The sequence below is a fragment of the Nannospalax galili genome, unplaced genomic scaffold (assembly GCF_000622305.1).
Source record: "Nannospalax galili isolate Female #2095 unplaced genomic scaffold, S.galili_v1.0 scaffold800, whole genome shotgun sequence".
NCBI lineage: Eukaryota > Metazoa > Chordata > Mammalia > Rodentia > Spalacidae > Nannospalax > Nannospalax galili.
The window spans coordinates 2,657,738-2,677,647 of record NW_008347125.1 but is presented as its reverse complement, the minus strand read 5'-3'; the positions used below and the strand labels follow the sequence as shown (position 1 = coordinate 2,677,647).

At 39.7% G+C, this 19,910-nt stretch overlaps 1 protein-coding gene across 4 annotated transcripts in view; it reads right to left on the bottom strand.

Annotated features, from left to right (window-relative positions):
* Positions 1–19,910, bottom strand: part of Uso1 (USO1 vesicle transport factor) — a 98,783-nt gene that overhangs the window by 26,460 nt on the left and 52,413 nt on the right. For 2 of the 4 annotated variants that reach the window (XM_029568521.1, XM_029568523.1), the window contains 6 exons: positions 19,450–19,628; positions 10,879–11,019; positions 9,336–9,424; positions 8,801–8,955; positions 7,012–7,223; positions 5,409–5,429 (listed from right to left, as the gene is read on the bottom strand). In XM_029568521.1, the coding sequence (XP_029424381.1) occupies positions 5,409–5,429; positions 7,012–7,223; positions 8,801–8,955; positions 9,336–9,424; positions 10,879–11,019; positions 19,450–19,628 (797 nt within the window). The remainder of the gene's footprint in view (positions 1–5,408; positions 5,430–7,011; positions 7,224–8,800; positions 8,956–9,335; positions 9,425–10,878; positions 11,020–19,449; positions 19,629–19,910) is intronic. The other 2 variants (XM_008843493.3, XM_008843492.3) reach the window with 1 other exon arrangement.

Here is a 19,910-nt window from a genome sequence, read left to right as displayed (position 1 = left end):
AAAATTTCAAACAAAAAAAAAAAAAAATGATGTGGAAGCTTTAAAAGACCTACCAATTCCAAGACATTATCAAAAGCAAGTGTTCCAGACAACAACCCTTTTGTATTTTTAAAGTTAGCAAAACAGCAAGAGGTTTTATTCAGAAGAGAAAGAAAAAAGTAAACATGCTGCAAGAGAGTAGTGGGTTCAAGTGAAACTGCTAAACAGATTCAATCAGAATTTTAAAAAACAAGTTCTTGATAAAAGGAAAAAATTCTTCCTTCTTCACAAAACATAAAAACGAACAAACAAGCCAGGCATGGTGGTGCATGCCTTTAATCCCAGGACTCTGGAGCCAGAGGCAGGCAGGTATCTGTTGAATTCAAGGCCAGCCTGGTCTACATAGCTAGTTTCAGGATAGCTGGGACTACTAGGAGACCCCATCTCAAAATGACTAAAACAAAAAATAACAACAAAACTCCCAAACCCCAAAGAATCTCTTGAATCATTTAGTGAAATTCTATGAGAATATATTCTCAAATAAGAAAAATTTAAAACTCTACTACAAACTTAGTAACAACATGTTAGATAACTGTAAACATAATGAAGGGGGGAGGATCTACTGATCTACACTAGCTATCGATAAATGCCCTGAACATACTAACTATACTGCTGCTGAGTATAGATAACTAATATTCAAAATTGTGTGTCCAACAAAATTAGTTTTTTTTAATTTTAATACAACACATTTACATCTCCATGTAGAACATTCTTATTTGTAACACTGCCACTACACACTTACATGGCTATCATTTGTATTTCTTTCTTTCCTTCCTTCCTTTCTTTTCCCTCCCTCCCTCCCTTTTCTCTCTCTTTTTTTTTTTTTTTTTGTCTTTTTGAGACAGGGTCTCCCTGTAGCCCCAGCTGTCCTGGAACTTGCTATGTAGACGAGGCTGGCCTCAAACTCACAAAGATCCGCCTACCTCTGCCTCCCAAGTGCTGGGATTAAAGGTGTGTGCCACCATGCCTGGCCCAAGAAATGAATTTTTAAAAAAATATTTTATTTGTTATTTTTATCTTTGGGAGTGCTTGCCTGCATGTATATATGTGCACCTGTATCATGCAATGCCCACGGAGGTCAGAAGAGGGCATCAGATCCCCTGGAACTGGAGTTACAGATGGATGTTAGCCAGCATGTGGGTGCTAGGAATTAAACCCAGGTTCTGAGCAGTCAGAGCTCTTAACCACTGAACCATCTCTCCAGTCCCACAAGAAATGAATTTAAAGTAGCTTATCACGATGCTTTTCAAAATTTTGTAGTTTAAAAAAAATTACTTCTATTTATAAGTGTGTGTGTGTGTGTGTGTGTGTGTGTGTGTGTATGTGTGTGTGTGTGTGTGGTTACACATGTGCCACAGCACTTGTATGTAATGCAGAGGACAACCTACAGGAGTCTGTTCTCTTTTCTATCATGAAGGTCACAGAGACTAAACTCTGATCATCAGGCTTGGCAGCACCTTTACCCACCAAGTCATCTCACTGGCCACTCTTCAAATTTTCATCTACCAAGACAATTCTAATTTTAGAATCCTTGAGGTGAACATTTTGGTCTACCTATAATCTATTCTCAGGTATATTTAATATTGAATTGAATATGTTCAAACTAGATCTCTTTAAATGATTTGTCAAGGGGGCATTAATATCAAGTTAGTTTTTCCATGATGCATTACTTTTCCTTGCCTTGTATCATTACTGTGCTCACACCATAACTCCATGCTACGACATAAACTGGGAAGCTGAAAAACATACTTGTTCTCAACTGAGTATATGGGCTGTAGAAAACTTACAACGAAATCAACATTCATTCAATTCAATTCAGAGTTGATTCAGTTATTACCTACCATCCCTAAAAGAGAACTACATATAGTTACCTCCTATCTCTTATTGCAAACAAAGAGGGACAGATACACTCTTGAAAATATCTATTGATACAATTCTAGTAGCTATTTAAAAGTTTGTGTGTTTATGTTGCTGAGGATGCAACCCAAGGCCGTATGCATGCTAGGCAAATACTCTACCACTCAGCTACATCCCAAGTCCTTAAAAGTTCTGGAGTTGTTTTGTTTTGTTTCAGACAGGGTCTCTCTGTAGTCCCAGCTAGCCAGGAACTCACTATGTAGACTGGGCTGTCCTTGAATTCACAGAGATCCACCTGCCTCTGCCTCTCTTTAGTCCCTCTTTTGGGACTAAAGGTGTGTGCCACCATGCCCAGGTGCTGAGCTATTCTCTTAGCAAAGAGTTTTTCTTTCTTAGAATTAATCTGTTCTTAAGATCATATGGAAAAAAAAAAAAAAAACCAAGTGAAAATAATTAGGGATACTATGAAAAATAGTAATGAGATACTATTATCACAGAAAGAAATCAACAGATAGAATGAAATGGACTCATCAAATGACAATTTTAGTGTGTGAAAAGGTACCGTGCAACCATCAATGTGTTACAGAAAAGGGCTTTAAAAAATGTTGGGGCAAACAGATAGCCTCCCAGTGGGGGCTGGCAAGATGGTTCAGCAGGTAATAGTGTTGTCCCCAAGCCTAATGAGTTTGATCCCCAGAACTCATGGTGCAAGGACAGAACTGATTTCTGAATGCTGTCCTTTGACCTCCATATGCTCCACAGCACGTTCTAAAGTATATGTGCACACACACACACTCACACACAATTTTTTTTTTTAAAGAAAAAGATCACTGGGCATGGTGGCACACGGCTTTTAGTCCCAGCACTTGGGAGGCAGAGGCAGGCGGATCTCTGTGAGTTTAAGGCCAGCCTGGTCTACATGGTGAGCTCCAGGACAGCTGGGGCTACAGGGAGACCCTGTCTCAAAAAGACCAAAAGTTTAAAAAGATCAGTGGATCCATATCACATACTATTCATTAAGAAAAACAGAAGAGTGAAACACACACACACACACACACACACACACACACACACGATATAAACTTATGAGCAAATTCTCTAAAGTTATTTTCCCCCAAATTAAAGCAAGATGGCCTTTCTTAGTATGACTTAAAATGAAGAAGCTCGAAAAGATTGACTAAAAAAGTCCAAAACAAAACATCAAGATCAAAAGATAAATGAAGGCCGGGTGTGGTGGTGCATGCCTTTAATCCCAGCACTCAAGAGGCAGAGGCAGGCAGATCGCTGTGAGTTCCAGGCTAACCTGGTCTACATAGTGAGTTCTAGGCCTGCTGGGGCTACAGGGAGACCGTCTCAAGAAGACCAAAAAAAAAAAAAAAAAAAGACAAATGACATGCTAGGATAAAAGTTAGCTGGGTGTGGTGGCACGTGCCTTTAGTTCTAGTTCTCCAGAGGCAGAGGTAGGCTCTCTATGAGACAAAGGCTAACAAACTGAGTTCCAGGCCAGCTACAGGGAGACCCTGTCTCAAACAAAACAAAGCAAAACAAAAATTTAGGACATACTCTTCCCCACCAGAAGCTACAGAATATGAACCACTGAGATTTGGAAACACAAAAAGAGGCTGAAACTATCATTTCAGAGCATTCTGAGGATTTAGTTACCAGAAATCACAGACGTTACAGGATGGAAGAAAAAAGGAGATATACATATATAAATTCATTTTTATTTTAGTGTATGTGTTTGTGTGTGAGTGTGGTATATGCGTGTACAAAGTCCAGAGGACGTGAGTGTCTTCCTCTATTGTTCTATCCACCCTATTTTCTGAGCCACATTCTCTCACTGAACCTGAGTTCAGCATTGCAGCTTGACAGGCTGAGTAGTGAGTCCTGGAATCTGCCTGTCTCCAGTCCCTCAGTGCTGGGGTTGTAGGCACACACTGCCACACTTAGCTCTCACATGGGTGCTGGGGATCTGAACTCAGGTCCTCATGCTTGTGTGGCAAGCACTTTATCCACTGAGCCATCTCCCAATCCCTTCTTTTTTGAGATAAGAGTCTAGATTTGCATCTCTGGCTGGTCTGAACTCACTATTTATACCAGGCTGGCCTCAGACTTATAGCCATCTACCTGAGTCTGCCTCCCAAGTGCTGGGATTACAAGCATGCATCACTGGCTACAGCACAAATAAAACTTTGAAGCTAACTCAACTAATCGTTAGCTATTGTGCTTTTACCACTACATTTTCTAAATTAAAGATCCTCATTTCTATGTTCATTTTAAGCTGAGCATTTCTGTACTCTATAAAAACAAAAACCTGATATTTTATTCTTTTAGAGTTCAAGCATAAGGTTCTAGGAGTTGGGCAGAGTAGGCCTACCTATAATCCTAGCACTGGGGAGGTAGAGGCAGGAAGATCAGGAGTTCAAGACCAGCTACAGCTAAATAATGAGCTCAAGACTAGCCTGAACTACATGAGACCCTGTCTCAAAAACAAAAACAAAGACAAAAGATTCTAGCATCTTATGATCAGATTAATTTTCTAACAGTGGCTTCTAGGAACAAAGAATTAATAAGAGGAATGATTAAGCTCTCAGTTTATAAAAATGTTCTATAATTTGTTACAATTGGTCAAAAGAACTCCATCAATTGAAAATGTCTATTTATACTTAGAAAACAGTTTTCCTAATTTCAAAATTTCTGGGGCTGGAGGTTGTGGCTCACTAGTAAAGCACTTGCCTAGCATACACAAGGTCCTGGGTTTGATACCCAGAATCACAAAGAAAAACAAACAAACAAACTGCAGGCAGAAGCTGCCAAGTATGTTTGAGTTATAACTATAGGCTAAATCATACTCACCTGAAAATACAATTCCTAACCTGATCTCACTTATTACTACCCATACCATACAACTGAAACACATGTCTAAACGTGGATATTAACATACATTCCCTTTTTTTTTTTTAATCACTGTCAAAAAGAAAAACTAAACCAAACCAATCCTAAGTATTACTCTCACCCAATACAGCAAAAGCCATACCTAACGGTAGTTGTAGCATACAGATTATATCTATAATAATCTATACTTCATTTAAATGACTCCAATTATAAAAATTATTGCAGATTTTAATCTGCAATAGAAAAGTCCCACTTTTCTTTATAACTGATTAAAGATAAAACTTACTCTTAAATTTTACTTTCTTTGAATTGTTTTTAAGGGAAATAAAGAAACAAGCTTGGGAAAAAACAACAAAATAACAAAGAACCAAAACCAAGGAACATGATAAAGTGCAAACATCCCCGGAGGAAGCCCACATACACAGGTTTAGAGTCGTTCCCACAGTTCTTAGCAGCACCAGTACAAGAGCCCCTGGAGGAAGCTGGCAAGCCACCTGACAGACAAGCCTGCCAACACGTCCAAGTGTGAGTAGAACAGAACTTCAAACAAGCTGTTAAAACCAACCAGCAAACCAAGACAGAAGCCTCGTGAGAAGGCCTTAATCAAGAATACATACCCGTCTGTCGATCTTATCACCCTGCAAATTATACATTAAATATTATTTATAAACATTGCTTTAAAAAATCTAAATCTAGAAAAACCTCTCAAATGTTTTCAGTTTCTGCAAATCTAATTTTTGAAAGGAGAGTTCTAATCTTTTATTGTATAAAGATGACACATATTTTGGATAGAGGTTAATTTTTTTTTTTTTTTTCTTTTTGAGACAGGGTCTCCTTGTAGCCCCAGCTGTCCTGGACTCAATATGTAGACCAGGCTGGTTTCGAACTCACAAAAATCCACCTGCCTCTGCCTCCCAAGCGCTTGGATTAAAGGCCTGTGCCACTACACCCGGCATTATTATTTAAAGTAGGGGACACATTACCATCTTGGGATATCTTATTACACATTCATTACAATCACAAGGTTAAGGTGTGTCTGTAGTGATGGTGGGCAGAGCTTTCATAACTGGCTTTAAAACAGCTGCTTTCAACAGACAGCAACAACATCAAGGATTAAATAATATGAAAAATTTGGTGGTTTTTTTCAGTCACTAAGAGATGTGTGATAAGTTGGCAACAGAAGTAGACCAACTTAAGCATCATTCCACTCTCTTCTCATTAGTTATTTTTTAAGATTTCATTTACAACTTCTGTAAATGGTGCTGTTATTTCTTTAAAAAAGCTCAAAATAAGGCCTGAGGACTGAGGGTATAGTTCACTGGTAGAAGGTGCTTATTAGCATGCATGAAGAGTTCAGTGCTCAGCAACAATAACAAAAAGTTCAAAAGAAAGAAATATGCAACATGTGGCAGAATTAAAAACTAAAGGATACAGCACACTACTGTAGGGAAGTGGGTAGGATAATCCCACTGCTAAAGCAAGCAGACAGAGCAATTTTAGGCTTATCCATAACTTAATTTTCCCAGAGTGGTTCGACTTTAAAGCTTTGCTAAAGTATGAACTTTAACTGTTCATCAGTATAAGTGGGCAAATCATGTAGCAAGAGACATTCCTAAGGGCCTGAGTGACACACTCCAAAGAAGTTTCTGTGGTCTCATTAAGAGTCTAGAGAATGCACAGATTTCTAGCTATGTTTTTCTCTATCTTGCTAGATAATTATATGGATTAGGAACTTGAGAACTTATAAACACTGAAGTATATACTGTATATAGTTATATATGTAATGGACTACAGCTCCATTTTGTCCCTGGATGACCAACTGCTTCAGGAGGAGAAAGAGGGAGGCCCACAACTACAAGCTGCTTTGTTTCACCTTTTCTCACCAACTGACATGAATTCAGTTGCTGAGAAGAGAAAAAGGACATGGAAGAACACGGTGGACAATTTTAAAAGAAAATAAAACTCCACATGTACTTTCTGCCCAGAACATGTGTTTTCATTACCATAAAGGCCTTATAATTAATTGGGAAAACTGTTCCTATAAAAATGTTCATTACTCCTTTCCACAGAACTGTTTCTGGTTTCAATGAAGTAGCAAGTAATAAAAGTGCTTTCTTTCCCTTTCCATCTACATCTTCCAAGGACCTCCTTAAGTCTTGTGTCACTGACATCAAAGCAGCTGAAACTTACTCCCCTCAGAAGTTTCCAGTGATGGTTTACCTGGGAAAGGATGTTGGTGCACTGTTGCAGTAAAGACACTGGAGGGTTGCCAATACTCGTAGCAAGTTGAACCCTGAGCAACTGTTCTTTCTGAGTAGCATTTTCTTGCAAAGCATGGGCAAGAGCCACAGCAGCACACCAGTTTGAAAGTGAATCAGTAGAAAACAAACCTCCGCATAATAATTGACCAGCTGAGACTGAATTACCTGTTGCTGTAAGACAAAAATATTAGATGTGGTTAAAAGCACTGACTGCTTTTGCAGAGGACCTGGGTTTGATTCCCAGCACCCATATGATGGCTATGAACCATCCTTAACTCCAGTTCCAGGGAAATCCGAAGCTCTCTTCTGACCTCCGTGGCATTGCACAACATGGGTGCATCCACATACATGTAGACAATACACTCATACATATAAAATAAAAATAATAAATAATGGGCTGGAGAGATGGCTCAGTGGTTAAGAGCACTGGTTGTTCTTGCAGAAGACCCGGGTTCGAATCCCAGCACCCACATGGCAGCTAACGACTGTCTGTAACTCCAGTCCCAGGGGATCTGACAGCCTCTTCTGACCTCCACGGGTATTGCACGACAGAGGTGCGCTGACCTACATGCAGGCAACACATGCATACACATAAAATTAAAAAAAAAAAATTAAAAATAAATAAAAGAAACTTACCTTAATTGAAAATATTTCCAAAACAAATTCTAATGAAATACTACATTATATCACTATCTCTAGCACTTATTTCCATTTATAGAAAATAAATCTTTAAGCTGGGTGTGGTGGCGCACGCCTGTAGTCCCAGCACTTGGGAGGCAGGCGGATCTCTGTGAGTTCAAGGCCAGCCTGGTCTACATAGTGAGTTCCAGGACAGCTGGGGCTACAGGGAGATCGTCTCAAAAAAAAAAAAAAAAAAAAAAGTTATAAAAGTACTTAAACACATCTTAAGTAAAGTTAAATACTTAAGAATTCATAAGAAGGGTACCAGCTGTAATCTATAATAGAATAGAACAAAATATAAGTGTGACTTAATGGTAGGACTTATCTTTAGAGTGTTAATTACTACTAACAGCAGCTTTTGCTTATTGGCATCAATTATATGCTAAATATTGAGGTAATGGCTTTATGCACATAACTCATTAATCTTCACAATTTTTCTAAAGACATATTATCCCCACATAGAGATGAATTATCATTATCCTCTCGACCTTAATAAAGCAAGAGAAATAGAAATTCTACAATGCAGGGGCTGGAGAGATGGCTCAGTGGTTAAGAGCATTGAATGCTCTTGCAGAGGACCCAGGTTCAATTCCCAGCACCCACATGGTGGCTATAAACTGTCCTTGACTCCAGTTCTGGGGGAATCCCAAGCCCTCTTCTGACCTCTGTGGCACTGCACGACACGGGAACACTCAAATAAATGCAGGCAATACACTCATACATGTAAAATAAAAATAATAAAGTATTAAAAAAAAAAAGGAAATTCTACAATGTAAACTGTGGTTCAATTCCAAAGCAATACATTCTCTAAATTCTTTTAAAATTTCATTTATTATTTCATGTGTATGAGTGTGTTGCCTGCCTGTATGTGACCCATGTCATGCAATACCTGAGGAGGTCAAAAGAAGACTTCGGATCAACTGGAGTTATAGACAGTTGTTAGCCATCATGTGGGTTCTGGGAATCAAGCCCAGGTCCTCTGTAAGAGCAGCCAGTGTTCTTAACCCCTGAGCCATCTCTCCAGCCCCGTTTACTTATCTAAATAGAAATGAGAAGAAATCATTTACCATCAATAGTGGAAGGTAGAAGTGTTGACACAATTTCTCCTTGTCCTTTTTGGTTTTTATATAAGAAACACTGGAAACAGTAGAGAACAGCACAGCGCAATACAAATGGCTGCCTTTCATTAACCATGGACATGAGAAGCACTACAATTGCTGGTCTGTTGGATTTAAAAAGAAAAGAATGAAGCAAAGCATCACAAGCCAAACACATAAACTACCAGTCATTTTTGTTGTCTAAAGTACCACAACCAGGACCCCAGCAAGTAAAGTATTTTCATCTGTATTTCACAAAGGAAAGTGTAGTTAAGAAAAGTGATTTGTGTAAGTCACAGTTGTGAAATAAAAAGATGACAGCTGAACCAAGTATCTCTGTTCCAAAAACCAGTTTTAAAATACCAATATATTTATACTGGCAGAAAATTTCTGGTCTCAAAGCATGCAAGTGTATGTTAAGAGTAAGATGTGTAAAAAGATGTACTAACAACCCAAACTACAGTTTCACTTCTACAGAGGAATCCCAATAGCTCCTACTTCCTACCGTGGGGGGTTGGAAGGTGCATTTACAGAAGCAAAATAGTCCTGGTTTACTTGGCAGCCTCGAATGACTTCTGATACAGTATTTATGGTCTGATAAGAAAAACAAAGGAACAGTTATAGAACGTAAGTCAAGGAGAAAATCTGTTTTCAAAAGAAGAAAATGGCGCATGCCTTTAATTCCAGCACTAGGGAAGCAGAGCAGGATTTCTGAGTTCCAGGCCAGCTGGGGCTACAGGGAGACCCTGTCTCAAAAACACTAAAAAGAAAAAGTCTTTCCTGGGCTCATGTATTTGAACACTTGGTCTCCAGTTGGCAGCATGGTTGGGGGGAACCTTCAGGTGGTGGAGCCTTATTGGAGGAAATCACTGGGGGGGTGCATTTTTTTTTTTTTTTTTTGGTCTTTTTGAGACAGGGTCTCCCTGTAGCCCCAGCTGTCCTGGAACTCACTATGTAGACCAGGCTGGCCTTGAACTCACAAAGATCCGACTGCCTCTGCCTCCCGAGTGCTGGGATTAAAGGCGTGCGCCACGCATTTTGAGAGTTTATAGCCTTGCCACATTTCCAGTTCCCTCTTTGCTCCCTGCCTGTGGATGGAAACGTAACCAGCCACCTTTCCACTCCTGCTGCCATGGCTCTTCCACTGTCATGGACTCTAACCCCAAAATGTAAGCTCAAATAAACTTTCTTCCTTATTGCCTTTGGTCATGATTATTTACATATTTATTTACCTATAGACAGGGTCTCACTGTGTAGCTATGACTAGGCTGGAACTTCTTTTTGTAGATCAAGTTGGCCTTGAATGCCCAGAGATTCAGCTGCGTCTAACTCTGGAGCACTGAAGTAAAAGGCATGGCCCTGGCCATGGTATTCTACCAAAGCAACAAGAAAATAACTAATAGAATTCCTGTTGAATATGTACAATAAAATTAATGAGAGATGTTTTTAGATGAGTCAGCTGAATTTTAATATTCTACATTATAAAATTTGAAGGACATATATGCCTTTTGAACTAATACTGTCATTATCTTTTAATAAGATCAAAGAGGAATCTAATTTAAAAATACTTGGCTGTTAGTATTTTGCCTTCAGCTAATGTCTAGTTCTTCTTAGGTTTGCTGGTTAGTTAGCGTCAGTTGTTAACTTGACACACCTGTGAAGAATGACCCTCAATAGAGGAATTTCTTCCATCTGATTGGCCTATGGCCATATCTATGAGGCACTTTCTTAATTGCTAATTGATGTAGGTGGGCCCAGGCCACTGTGGGTTGTGCCATCCCTAGGCCTGGGCTGTGTAAGAAAAATAGCTGAGCAAGCCAAGGGAAACAAGCCAGGAAGCAGCATTCCTCTATGGTCTTTGCTTCAGTTCCTGCCCTGACTTCCTTCAGTGATTGAGTGTAACCTGGGAGTTTTAAGATGAAATAAACCCATTTCTCCTCCAAGTTGGTTTTGGTTAATGTTTTAGTACAGCATCAGAAAAGTAATTAATATGCTAGGATTTAGGATTCCGGGTTTCAACTTCTACAGAGTGGCTTTGTTTCATTTACCTCAGTCAGGATATCAGCAGGAATTCCAGTTGCCATTAGGATAGTGCAAAGTTGCTGCAGTAACCCACACTGGAACATAGCCTTCTGGCAGCTACTGGTAGCACCAGGAGGGTTGGTGGGAGATACCAATACCCGAACAAGCTGTCAGAGAGAGTAAAATTTGTCTTTTGTAGATGTGTAGCTGGGCATGGTGGTGCATACTCATAATCTTAGTACTTAGGAGGTGAAGGCAGGAGAATCAGGAGTTCACGGTTAGCCAGGCTATATCAAACTGCATCAAAAAAGATATGTAAAGGCTCAAGACAAAGCTGATCATGTGACCTAGAGCAATTGTATGGAGCATTCCCTTAACTATTCAGCCAGATCTAGATGCTGTTTCCTTCTTGCTTTCATGGCAACAGTGTTAGTACATAATACCTTATGTAATTTGTTTACGGTTGTCTCCTTTAGGTGATTTAACTTCCAGATAGTAGTAGCAACTGCCCTGGTCATTTTTGTATCTCCAAATCATAAGCACAGTATTTACAAAATAATATATATTGAATAAACACTGAAATTAAGGTACAGAGTGGCAGATTTTTTACCAAAGCGAGCATACACTACCTAAAAATATAGTAGGCCTGAAAATAGAATGGTCCGAGTTATAATAAATCCCCTAATACTAGAAATAAAGAGGGGCTAAAACAAACAGTTGGAGACATGACAGAAGAGTCATGCACTAGGCATGCAGGGGTTGGCTTAGAATTCAATCATGATAATAACTATGATGACAAATAATTTTATTAGGATGCACCTGTCCAAACAGAGAAATGATGATACATTTTTCATTTGGAGTATAACAGAGAACTTGAAAAATAAGCAAAGTGAAATAAAACTATAAAGAAAGAGAACTGGTGCTGCGCATGGTGGCACACACCTTTAATCCCAGAACTTGGGAGGCAGAGACAGATGATCTCTGTGAGACAGAGGCCAGCCTGGACTAAATAGCAAATTCTAGGCCAGCTATGACTACAGGGAGAGACCCTGTCTCCAAAACAGAATACAAAATAAAACAAAACAAACAAAACAAAATGAATAGGGGGTTGGAGAGATGGCTCAGCAGTTAAGAGCACTGGCTGTTCTTGCAGAGGACTCAGATTAGTTCCCAGCACCTACACAATGGCTAACAACAGTCTGTAACTCCAGTTCCAGGAGTTCTGACACCCTCCTCTGGCCTGGTCCATGGTTACTGCATGCATATGGTGCACATACATACATACATACATGAAGGGAAAACACACACATAACAAAAAAAAATTTTTTTTAAATAAAAAAGAGGAGGGACTCTAGATAGGCTGACTAGACCTCAGTGGATGAACTTGCACTGAGGGACATCTAGGGACACTAACTTGACATGATAGGCCTTAACACAAATGACAGAATGTATGAATTCTAGTGGGGGGGCACGGAAGGGGGCTAGTAGGGAAGGGGGTATAAAGATGATTAAGATACTTTGTGTGAAATATACAAAAATTCAATAAAAATTAAAAATAAAATAAAAAAAGAAAGCTGGTTGTGGCGGTGCATGCCTTTAGTCCCAGCACTTGGGAGGTAAAGGCAGGTGGATCTCTATGAGTTCAAGGCCAGCCTGGTCTATATAGTAAGTTCCAGGCCAGTTGGGAATACAGGAGACCACTGTCTCAAAAAGATCAATACATATACATCAGCAGAGTATCTCTTTATAGTTTAAAAAAAATTTTTTTTTTTTTTGTCTTTTTCAGACAGGGTCTTCCTGTAGCCCCCACCTGGCCTGGAACTCACTATGTAGACCATGCTGGCTATGTAGACAAGGCTGACCTCCATCTCACAGAGATCTGCCTGACTGATGCTTTTACAAGATAATCTGGGGCCTTTGACACCATGATTGCATCAGCTACTCAATCTCTGAAGTGGAAAAAATATTAAAACGAATTCATCTCAGTTCCTTTGCTTTGCAGTTTATGGTACACTAGTATAAGAGAGAAAATTTTCTGTAAGCTAGGCAAGGTATTCACTTTAAAAAATATTTTACTTATTATTTTTAATTTATGTGCATGGGTGTTTGTCTGCATGTATATAAGTGAACAACATGCATGCATTGCCCTGAAGAGGCCAGAAGAGGGTCTTGAATTCCCAGGAACTGGAGTTACAGGACAGTTGTTAGCTGCCATGTGGGTGCTGGAAATTGAATTGAGTCCCTGGAAGAACAGCAAGTGTTCTAAACCACTGAACCATCTCTCCAGCCCTGGTATTCACTTTTTTTTTTTTTTTTGTCTTTTTGAGACAGGGTCTCCCTGTAGCCCCAGCTGTCCTGGAACTCACTATGTAGACCAGGCTGGCCTTGAACTCACAGAGATCCACCTGCCTCTGCCTCCCAAGTGCTGGGATTAAAGGCGTGTGCCACCACGCCCGGCTGGTATTCTCTTTTTTAAAGTAAAAAAAATACTTAAACCAACTTATATACCACTGAATTTTTGTTTCCATGATGCACTATATTCATTTCTTATAAAACAGTACTTTTAAACAGTGACACTTTCTTGAAAATAATTTTTTCTTTAAAAAATTTTAAGAGATACATTTTTTATTATTTTCTAAAAACTTACTTATTTTTATTTTATGTGTATGAGTGTTTTGCCTTCGTGTATGTAGGTACACCATGTGCATGCAATGCCTACAGAGGCCAGAAGAGAGCATCAGACTCCCTGGAACTGGAATTACTGACAGTTGTTAGTTGCCATCTGGGTGTGCTAGGAACTGATGCTTGGTCCTCTGCAAGAATAGCCAGTGCTCTTAACCACTGGGCCATCTCTCCAGCCCCATTTTTTAAAATTATTTATTTATTTCAATTTTTTTTTAAATTTTTGAGACAGGTCTCCCTGTAACCCCAGCTAGAATTCTCACAGAGATCTGCCTTCCTCTGCCTCTTGAGTGCTGTGATTAAAAGTGTGCCAGTAGGCTTGACCCCATTTATTTTTAAAACAATTTTACATAGATGAATGTTTTGCCTCCATGTATGTAATTGTACTATGTGTGTGACTAATGCCAGTGGAGGCCAGAAGACAGTGTTGGATCCTTAGGAACTGGAGTCAAGGATGGGTATTACACACCATGTGGATATTGGGAACTGAACCAGGGTTCTGTGGAAGGGCAGTAAATGCTCTTATCTGTATTTTAAATGTAGTTAAATGTCTGTGTGTGTGTGTGTGTGTGTGTGTGTGTGTGTGTGTGTGTGTGTCTGAGCATATACCAATTGTGTAAGGATACTCTTGGAAGCCAGAAGAGGGCTGGAGCGGTAGTTACAGGTGGTTGTGAGCTGCCTGTCATGGGTGCTGGAAACAAAACTCTGGGTCTCCAAGCCTCTGAGCCATCTCTCCAGACACTTAAAATAACCATCTTTTTATTGGGACTAGAGAGATAGCTCATCGGTTAAGAGCACTGGCTGCTCCTGCAGGGGACCCAGGTTCAGTCCCTATCACTCACATGGCAGCTAACAACCTGCAACTGCAGTTCCAGGGAATCTTATGCCCAATTCTGACCTCCATCAGTCATTCATGCAGGCAATACACTCATACACATAAAATAAAATAAAAATAATAAAAATATTTTAAATAAAAGGTCTTACTGTGTAGTTTTTGCTAGCCTAGAACTCACTGTGTAGACTACACTGGCACTGAACTCACAGAAATTTGCTGGCCTCTGCCTCCTTGGTGCAGGGATTAAATCTGTGTGTCACTACATCCAGCTTTCAAAATAATTCTTTTTTTTTGGGGGGGGGGGATTGAGAAAAGTCTTCATGTAGTCCCAGGTGGCCTGAAACTCACTATGTAGACCAGGCTGGCCTTGAACTCAGAGATCTGTCTGCCTCTGCCTCCTGAATGCTGGGATTAAAAGCCTGTGCTCAAAATAATTCTTTACACAGGTGGTGCCCTAAACCATAAATCAGGAGCACTGAAAATATGAATTATCAGTTTGGCAGGAAATATGCATAATCATATACTTTGTATCATCAGATCCCTTCACTCTACTTAACATTTGTTAGTTTTGGCTGCTGAGGCTCGAACTCAGGCCTTGCATATGCTAGAGAAGCATTCTACCACTGAGCTACAACCTTCAGCTCTCTAATCACATTTTGAAAATTATTATTGCTTAGCTATTAACACTGTTTGGGAACCTATTCCTCCCCTCTTTCCTTCTCTCTTTTGTGTGTGCACATGGTGTATGCATATGGATGTGGGTACATGTGCCCATGCATGCATATATGGAGGTCAGAAGTTGACACTGAGTGACTTCTATTTTTCTCCATATTAGTTTTTGAGACAGGGTCTCTAACTGAAACTGGAGCATGCAGTTTAACTAAAACAGCTAACCAGTGAGCTCCAGAGATCTGCCTGTCTTTGCCCTGAAGTGTTGGGGTTACAAGTGTGTGCTCCCATGCCCAGCTTTTATGTGGGTGATGGGGATCCAAACACAGGTCTTCATGCCTGTGCATCCCCTAATCAATTCTTGAAATTCAGAATTCTGATGTGAAGCAGGAATACTAAAGTTGGTAGTGTAAACAGAACTAAATCTGACCATGTTTTCAGGTAAATTACTTTCATAAAAGTTTTTAGAGGGCTGGGGAGATGGCTCAGCAGTTAAGAACACTGACTGCTTTTGCAGAGGACCTAGATTTGACTCCAGCACCCACATGGCAGTTGACAACTGTCCATAATTCCAGTTCCAGGAGAATATGATGCTCTCTTCTGATCTCTGTGGGCATTGCACAACATGGGTGCATATATATGGGTGCACTTATATATATATATGCAATATACTCATACACATACAATAAAAATATTAAAAAAATATTAAATAAAAATATTTAAAAAAATTTTAGGCATGTTCTGAATATGGTAATGACATAATTTATAATCCAAACCAGGACACTTTTGAAATGAAAGAGGGTACTGTTTACTGTTAGAATTACAAAATGAATCCTGTCCTGGCAAACTGGGGTATACAGCCACACTAACTACCAAGTGACCACATGAAGGCATTTCTCAGGGTATGGGTCAGGAGACTCATTACTGGAGAGGCTAACCAGCTACTTCTGAAGCCTGTAACTTCAGAGATGCAAGCACAACCCAGACATTCCAACACCCACAGGAATCAGTGGAGTTTATAAATTAAATGTATAGTTATAAGCTTAAGAATTTGGAGACTGTAACTCAATAAAGGAGTAAAAACATATAATAGGTTAAAAAGTTTAAAATTACAATTGATTTGTCAGAGCTGAAGAGATTGCTCAGGAGTTAAGAGCATTGGCTGCTCTTGTGAAAGACCAGGACTTGAATTCCAGCACCCACATGGTGGCTAACAACCATCTATTCAGGGGATCCAATGCCCTCTTCTGTCCCTGAGGGTACTGCATGCACTTACATACATTGTAGACATAACACTCATACACATAAAATTAAAAAACCAATAAATAAATAAGCCAGGCATGGTGGTGCATGCCTTTAATCCCAGCATTTGGGAGGTAGAGGCAGGTGGATCTCTGTGAGTTCAAGGTCAGCCTGGTCTACATAGTGAGTTCTAGGCCAGCTGGAGCTACAGGGAGACTCTGTCTCAAAAAGACAAAAAAAAGAAATAAGTGATTTGTCAATTTAACTTTTTAAAAATATTTTACTTATTAGTTTTAATTTTATGTGTATGAGCATGTGTGCATGTGTGTAAATACACCTGTGTACCTGTGCAATGCCTGTGGAGGTCAGAAGAGGGCATTGAATCCCCTGAAACTGGAGTTATGGACAGTTGTTAGCTGCCATGTGGGTGCTGGTTCCTCTGCAAGAGCACTCAGTGCTCTTCTCTTAACCACTGAGCCATCTCTCCTGCCCTGTCAGTTTAATTTGTACTAGTCTTAAAATTTAGAGTATTAGTCAGGGGCAGGGACAATATCATCCATTTCTTAGCATTCAGTACTTGGCTCTTAATAAGTATTTATTGGTTGAATTTATTTGAACTTAGTATTTTGAGTACTATATAATATTACAGTTCTCCTTATAGAAAAAAAATACTAAAAATACAAGTTTAAAAATTGAACTCGCAGGTGTGGTGGCACACTCCTTTAGTCCCAGCACTCGGGAGGCAGAGGCAGGCAGATCTTTGTGAGTTCCAGGCCAGCCTGGTCTACATAGTGAGTTCCAGGCCAGCAGGGGCTACAGGGAGACTCTGTCTCAAAATGACTAAAAAAGACAAAAGAACTTATGGGGCTGGAGGGATATCTCAGTGGTTAAGAGCACTTACTGCTCTTGCAGAGGACCGGGGTTCAATTCCCAGAACCCACATGGTGGCTAATAACCATCTGTAACTCCAATTCCAGGGAATCTAATGCCTTCTTCTGATCTCCAAAGGCACTTCATGACATGTGTGTACTTACACACATGCAGGAAATATACTCATACACATAAAATGAAAATAAAATAAAATTTTAAAAAACTGAACTTATGCTGGGCATGGTGGCACATGCCTTTACAATATTTTATTTATTATTTTTATTTTATGTGTATGAGTATTATGCCTCCATGTAAGTAAGTGCACCCGTGTCGTGCAATGGCTGCGGAGGACAGAATAGGCTGTCAGATACCCTGAAACTGGAGTTACAGAGAGTTGTTAACTGCTATGTAGGTGCTGGGATTCGAACCCAGGTCTTCTGCAAAACAGTCAGTGTTCTTAATTGCTGAGCCATCTCTCCAGCCCCAGCACATGCCTTTAGTCCCAGCACTTAGGTGGCAGAGGCAGAAAGATCTCTGTGAGTTCGAGGCCAGCCTGGTCTACCTAGCCAGTTCCAGGCTAGCTGGCGCTTCAGGGCCAGGGGAGACCCTGTCTCAAAAAGACCCAAAACAAAACAAAAAAGTTTTAACTTATAATTCTCTACTGTAAACCAATCAGGATACTGAATGCCTGGATTTACATTAAAATAATATAACAAGGCAAGAGAAAGGAATAAAAAAATGGAACAAAGCTGTTAGATATTATTAAGTTATTGTGCTGGTTAATTTTTGTCACCATGATACAAAAACTAAAGACATTTGGGAAGAAGGAACTTTAATTGAGCAATTCCCTTCATCAGACTGGCCTGTGGTCATATTTGTGAGGCAATTCCTAACTGCTAATTGATACAGTAGGACCCAACCCACTGTGGGTGGTGTCATCTCTGGGCAGGTGGGCCTCGGCTGTATAAGACAGCCAAGCAAGCAGGGGAAACAAGTCAGTAAGCAGTGTTGCTCTTTGGTGTCTGTGTCAGTTTCTGCCTTTGGTTTCCTTAATGATGGATTATGAGCTGTAAAGCCAAATAAACCCTTATATTCTCCCTCCAAGCTGTTTTTGGTCAGTGTTTTATCTCAGCAAAAGAGAAGCAAATTAGGACAATTACTGAAGTTGATTATGGGTAGGTAGGAGAGCCCTATCTTTGAAAATGGCAATTTTCCATATTAAAAGGCTTTTTATGGGACTACACATTATTCTGCTCACCATGGAAATCAATATGGACATTTCTCAGAAAACAAGAAATAGATCTACCATATGATCAGGCTATTGTCACTCTTGGATATTTACCCAAAGGACTCCAAGTCAACCCATCAGATACTTGCACATCAATATTTACTGCAGCACTATTCATATGTACTTGTCCAACAACACAAAAATGGATAAAAAGTGTGGTATATATACAAAATGTAATTTCTTTTAGCTATAAAGAACAAAGTTTTAGAGGGCTGGAGAATGCAGTTTCACTGTTCGCAGGAAAGTGGATGCAACTAGAGATAATCATACTGTGTGAACTAAGCCAGTCACAAACTTCCTATACTCTTTCTCCTTTGTGGTTCCTAAGTTTTATACAGCTACACAGAACCATGAATGTACGTATGACATGGAAGTAGATGTGAAACTGTGTAGAACAAAGGGGATTAATGGCAGGGGAGAAGGGGAAGAGGACGGAGTAGGGGAATATAGAACACATACTCATATATATTAGGTACTTGTATGAAAATGTTCTTATGTGAGCTGGCAAGATGCCTTAGTGGGTAAAGGCACTTAATGCAAAGTCTGACAACTTGACTCGATGAAACTTAAAATTACTGTACATGGTGGAACGGGAAGGCCAGAAGTATGCACACTCAAGCACATGCAGACACACAAATAATTTTAATAATTAAAATGCCCTTATGTACTACAGTATTGTACACAATGTATATAATGAATTTTTTTGAAAATAAAAATAATAAGTCTTAAAAAAAGAAGTTTTAGCCCAGTGTAGTGATGTACACTTTTACTACGAGCACAGGCAAATCTCTGTGAGATCAAGGACAGCCTGGTCTACATAGTGAGTTCCAGGTCAGCTAGAGCTACAAGGAGACCCTGTCTCAAAGAAACAAGGTTTTAAAACAAGGTTTTAAAATATCCTCTGAAACCAACTAAATATCCTGGAATTATCAAATGCAAGAAATTTTCTTTTCTTGGAAAGAATCATTGTCAAAATTCTAATCACACTGATGTCTAAGGAGGACCACATACCTGTAGCATTAAATGTAGATTTGTCACTTTCTGTGCAGACCAACCAGAATTTTCATCTCCAACTTCAAACCAAGGTTTCATACGCTGAATATATGAACCTTCTTTAAAAAAATTTTGGTTGGAATTGTTGTTTTTTAACAAGTTTTGGAGCAAAATCAAACAATCCTCGACAACTATACCTGAGGAGAGGATATAAAATGAGGTGTTAAAGCTGATGACATCTGCAGGAGAACTCAAGCTTGAAATGCTTGATCAGCTGGGCATGGTGGAACATGCCTTAAATCTCAGCACTTGGGAGGCAGAGGCAAGGGGATCCCTGTGAGTCCGGCGAGTTCAAGGCCAGGCTGGTCTAAACAGTGAGTTCTAGGACAGCTGGGGCTACAGGGAGACCCTGTCTCAAAAAGACCAAAAAAAAAAAAAAAAAAAAAGCTTAATACATGGAGAGTATGGCAAGGCAGGCA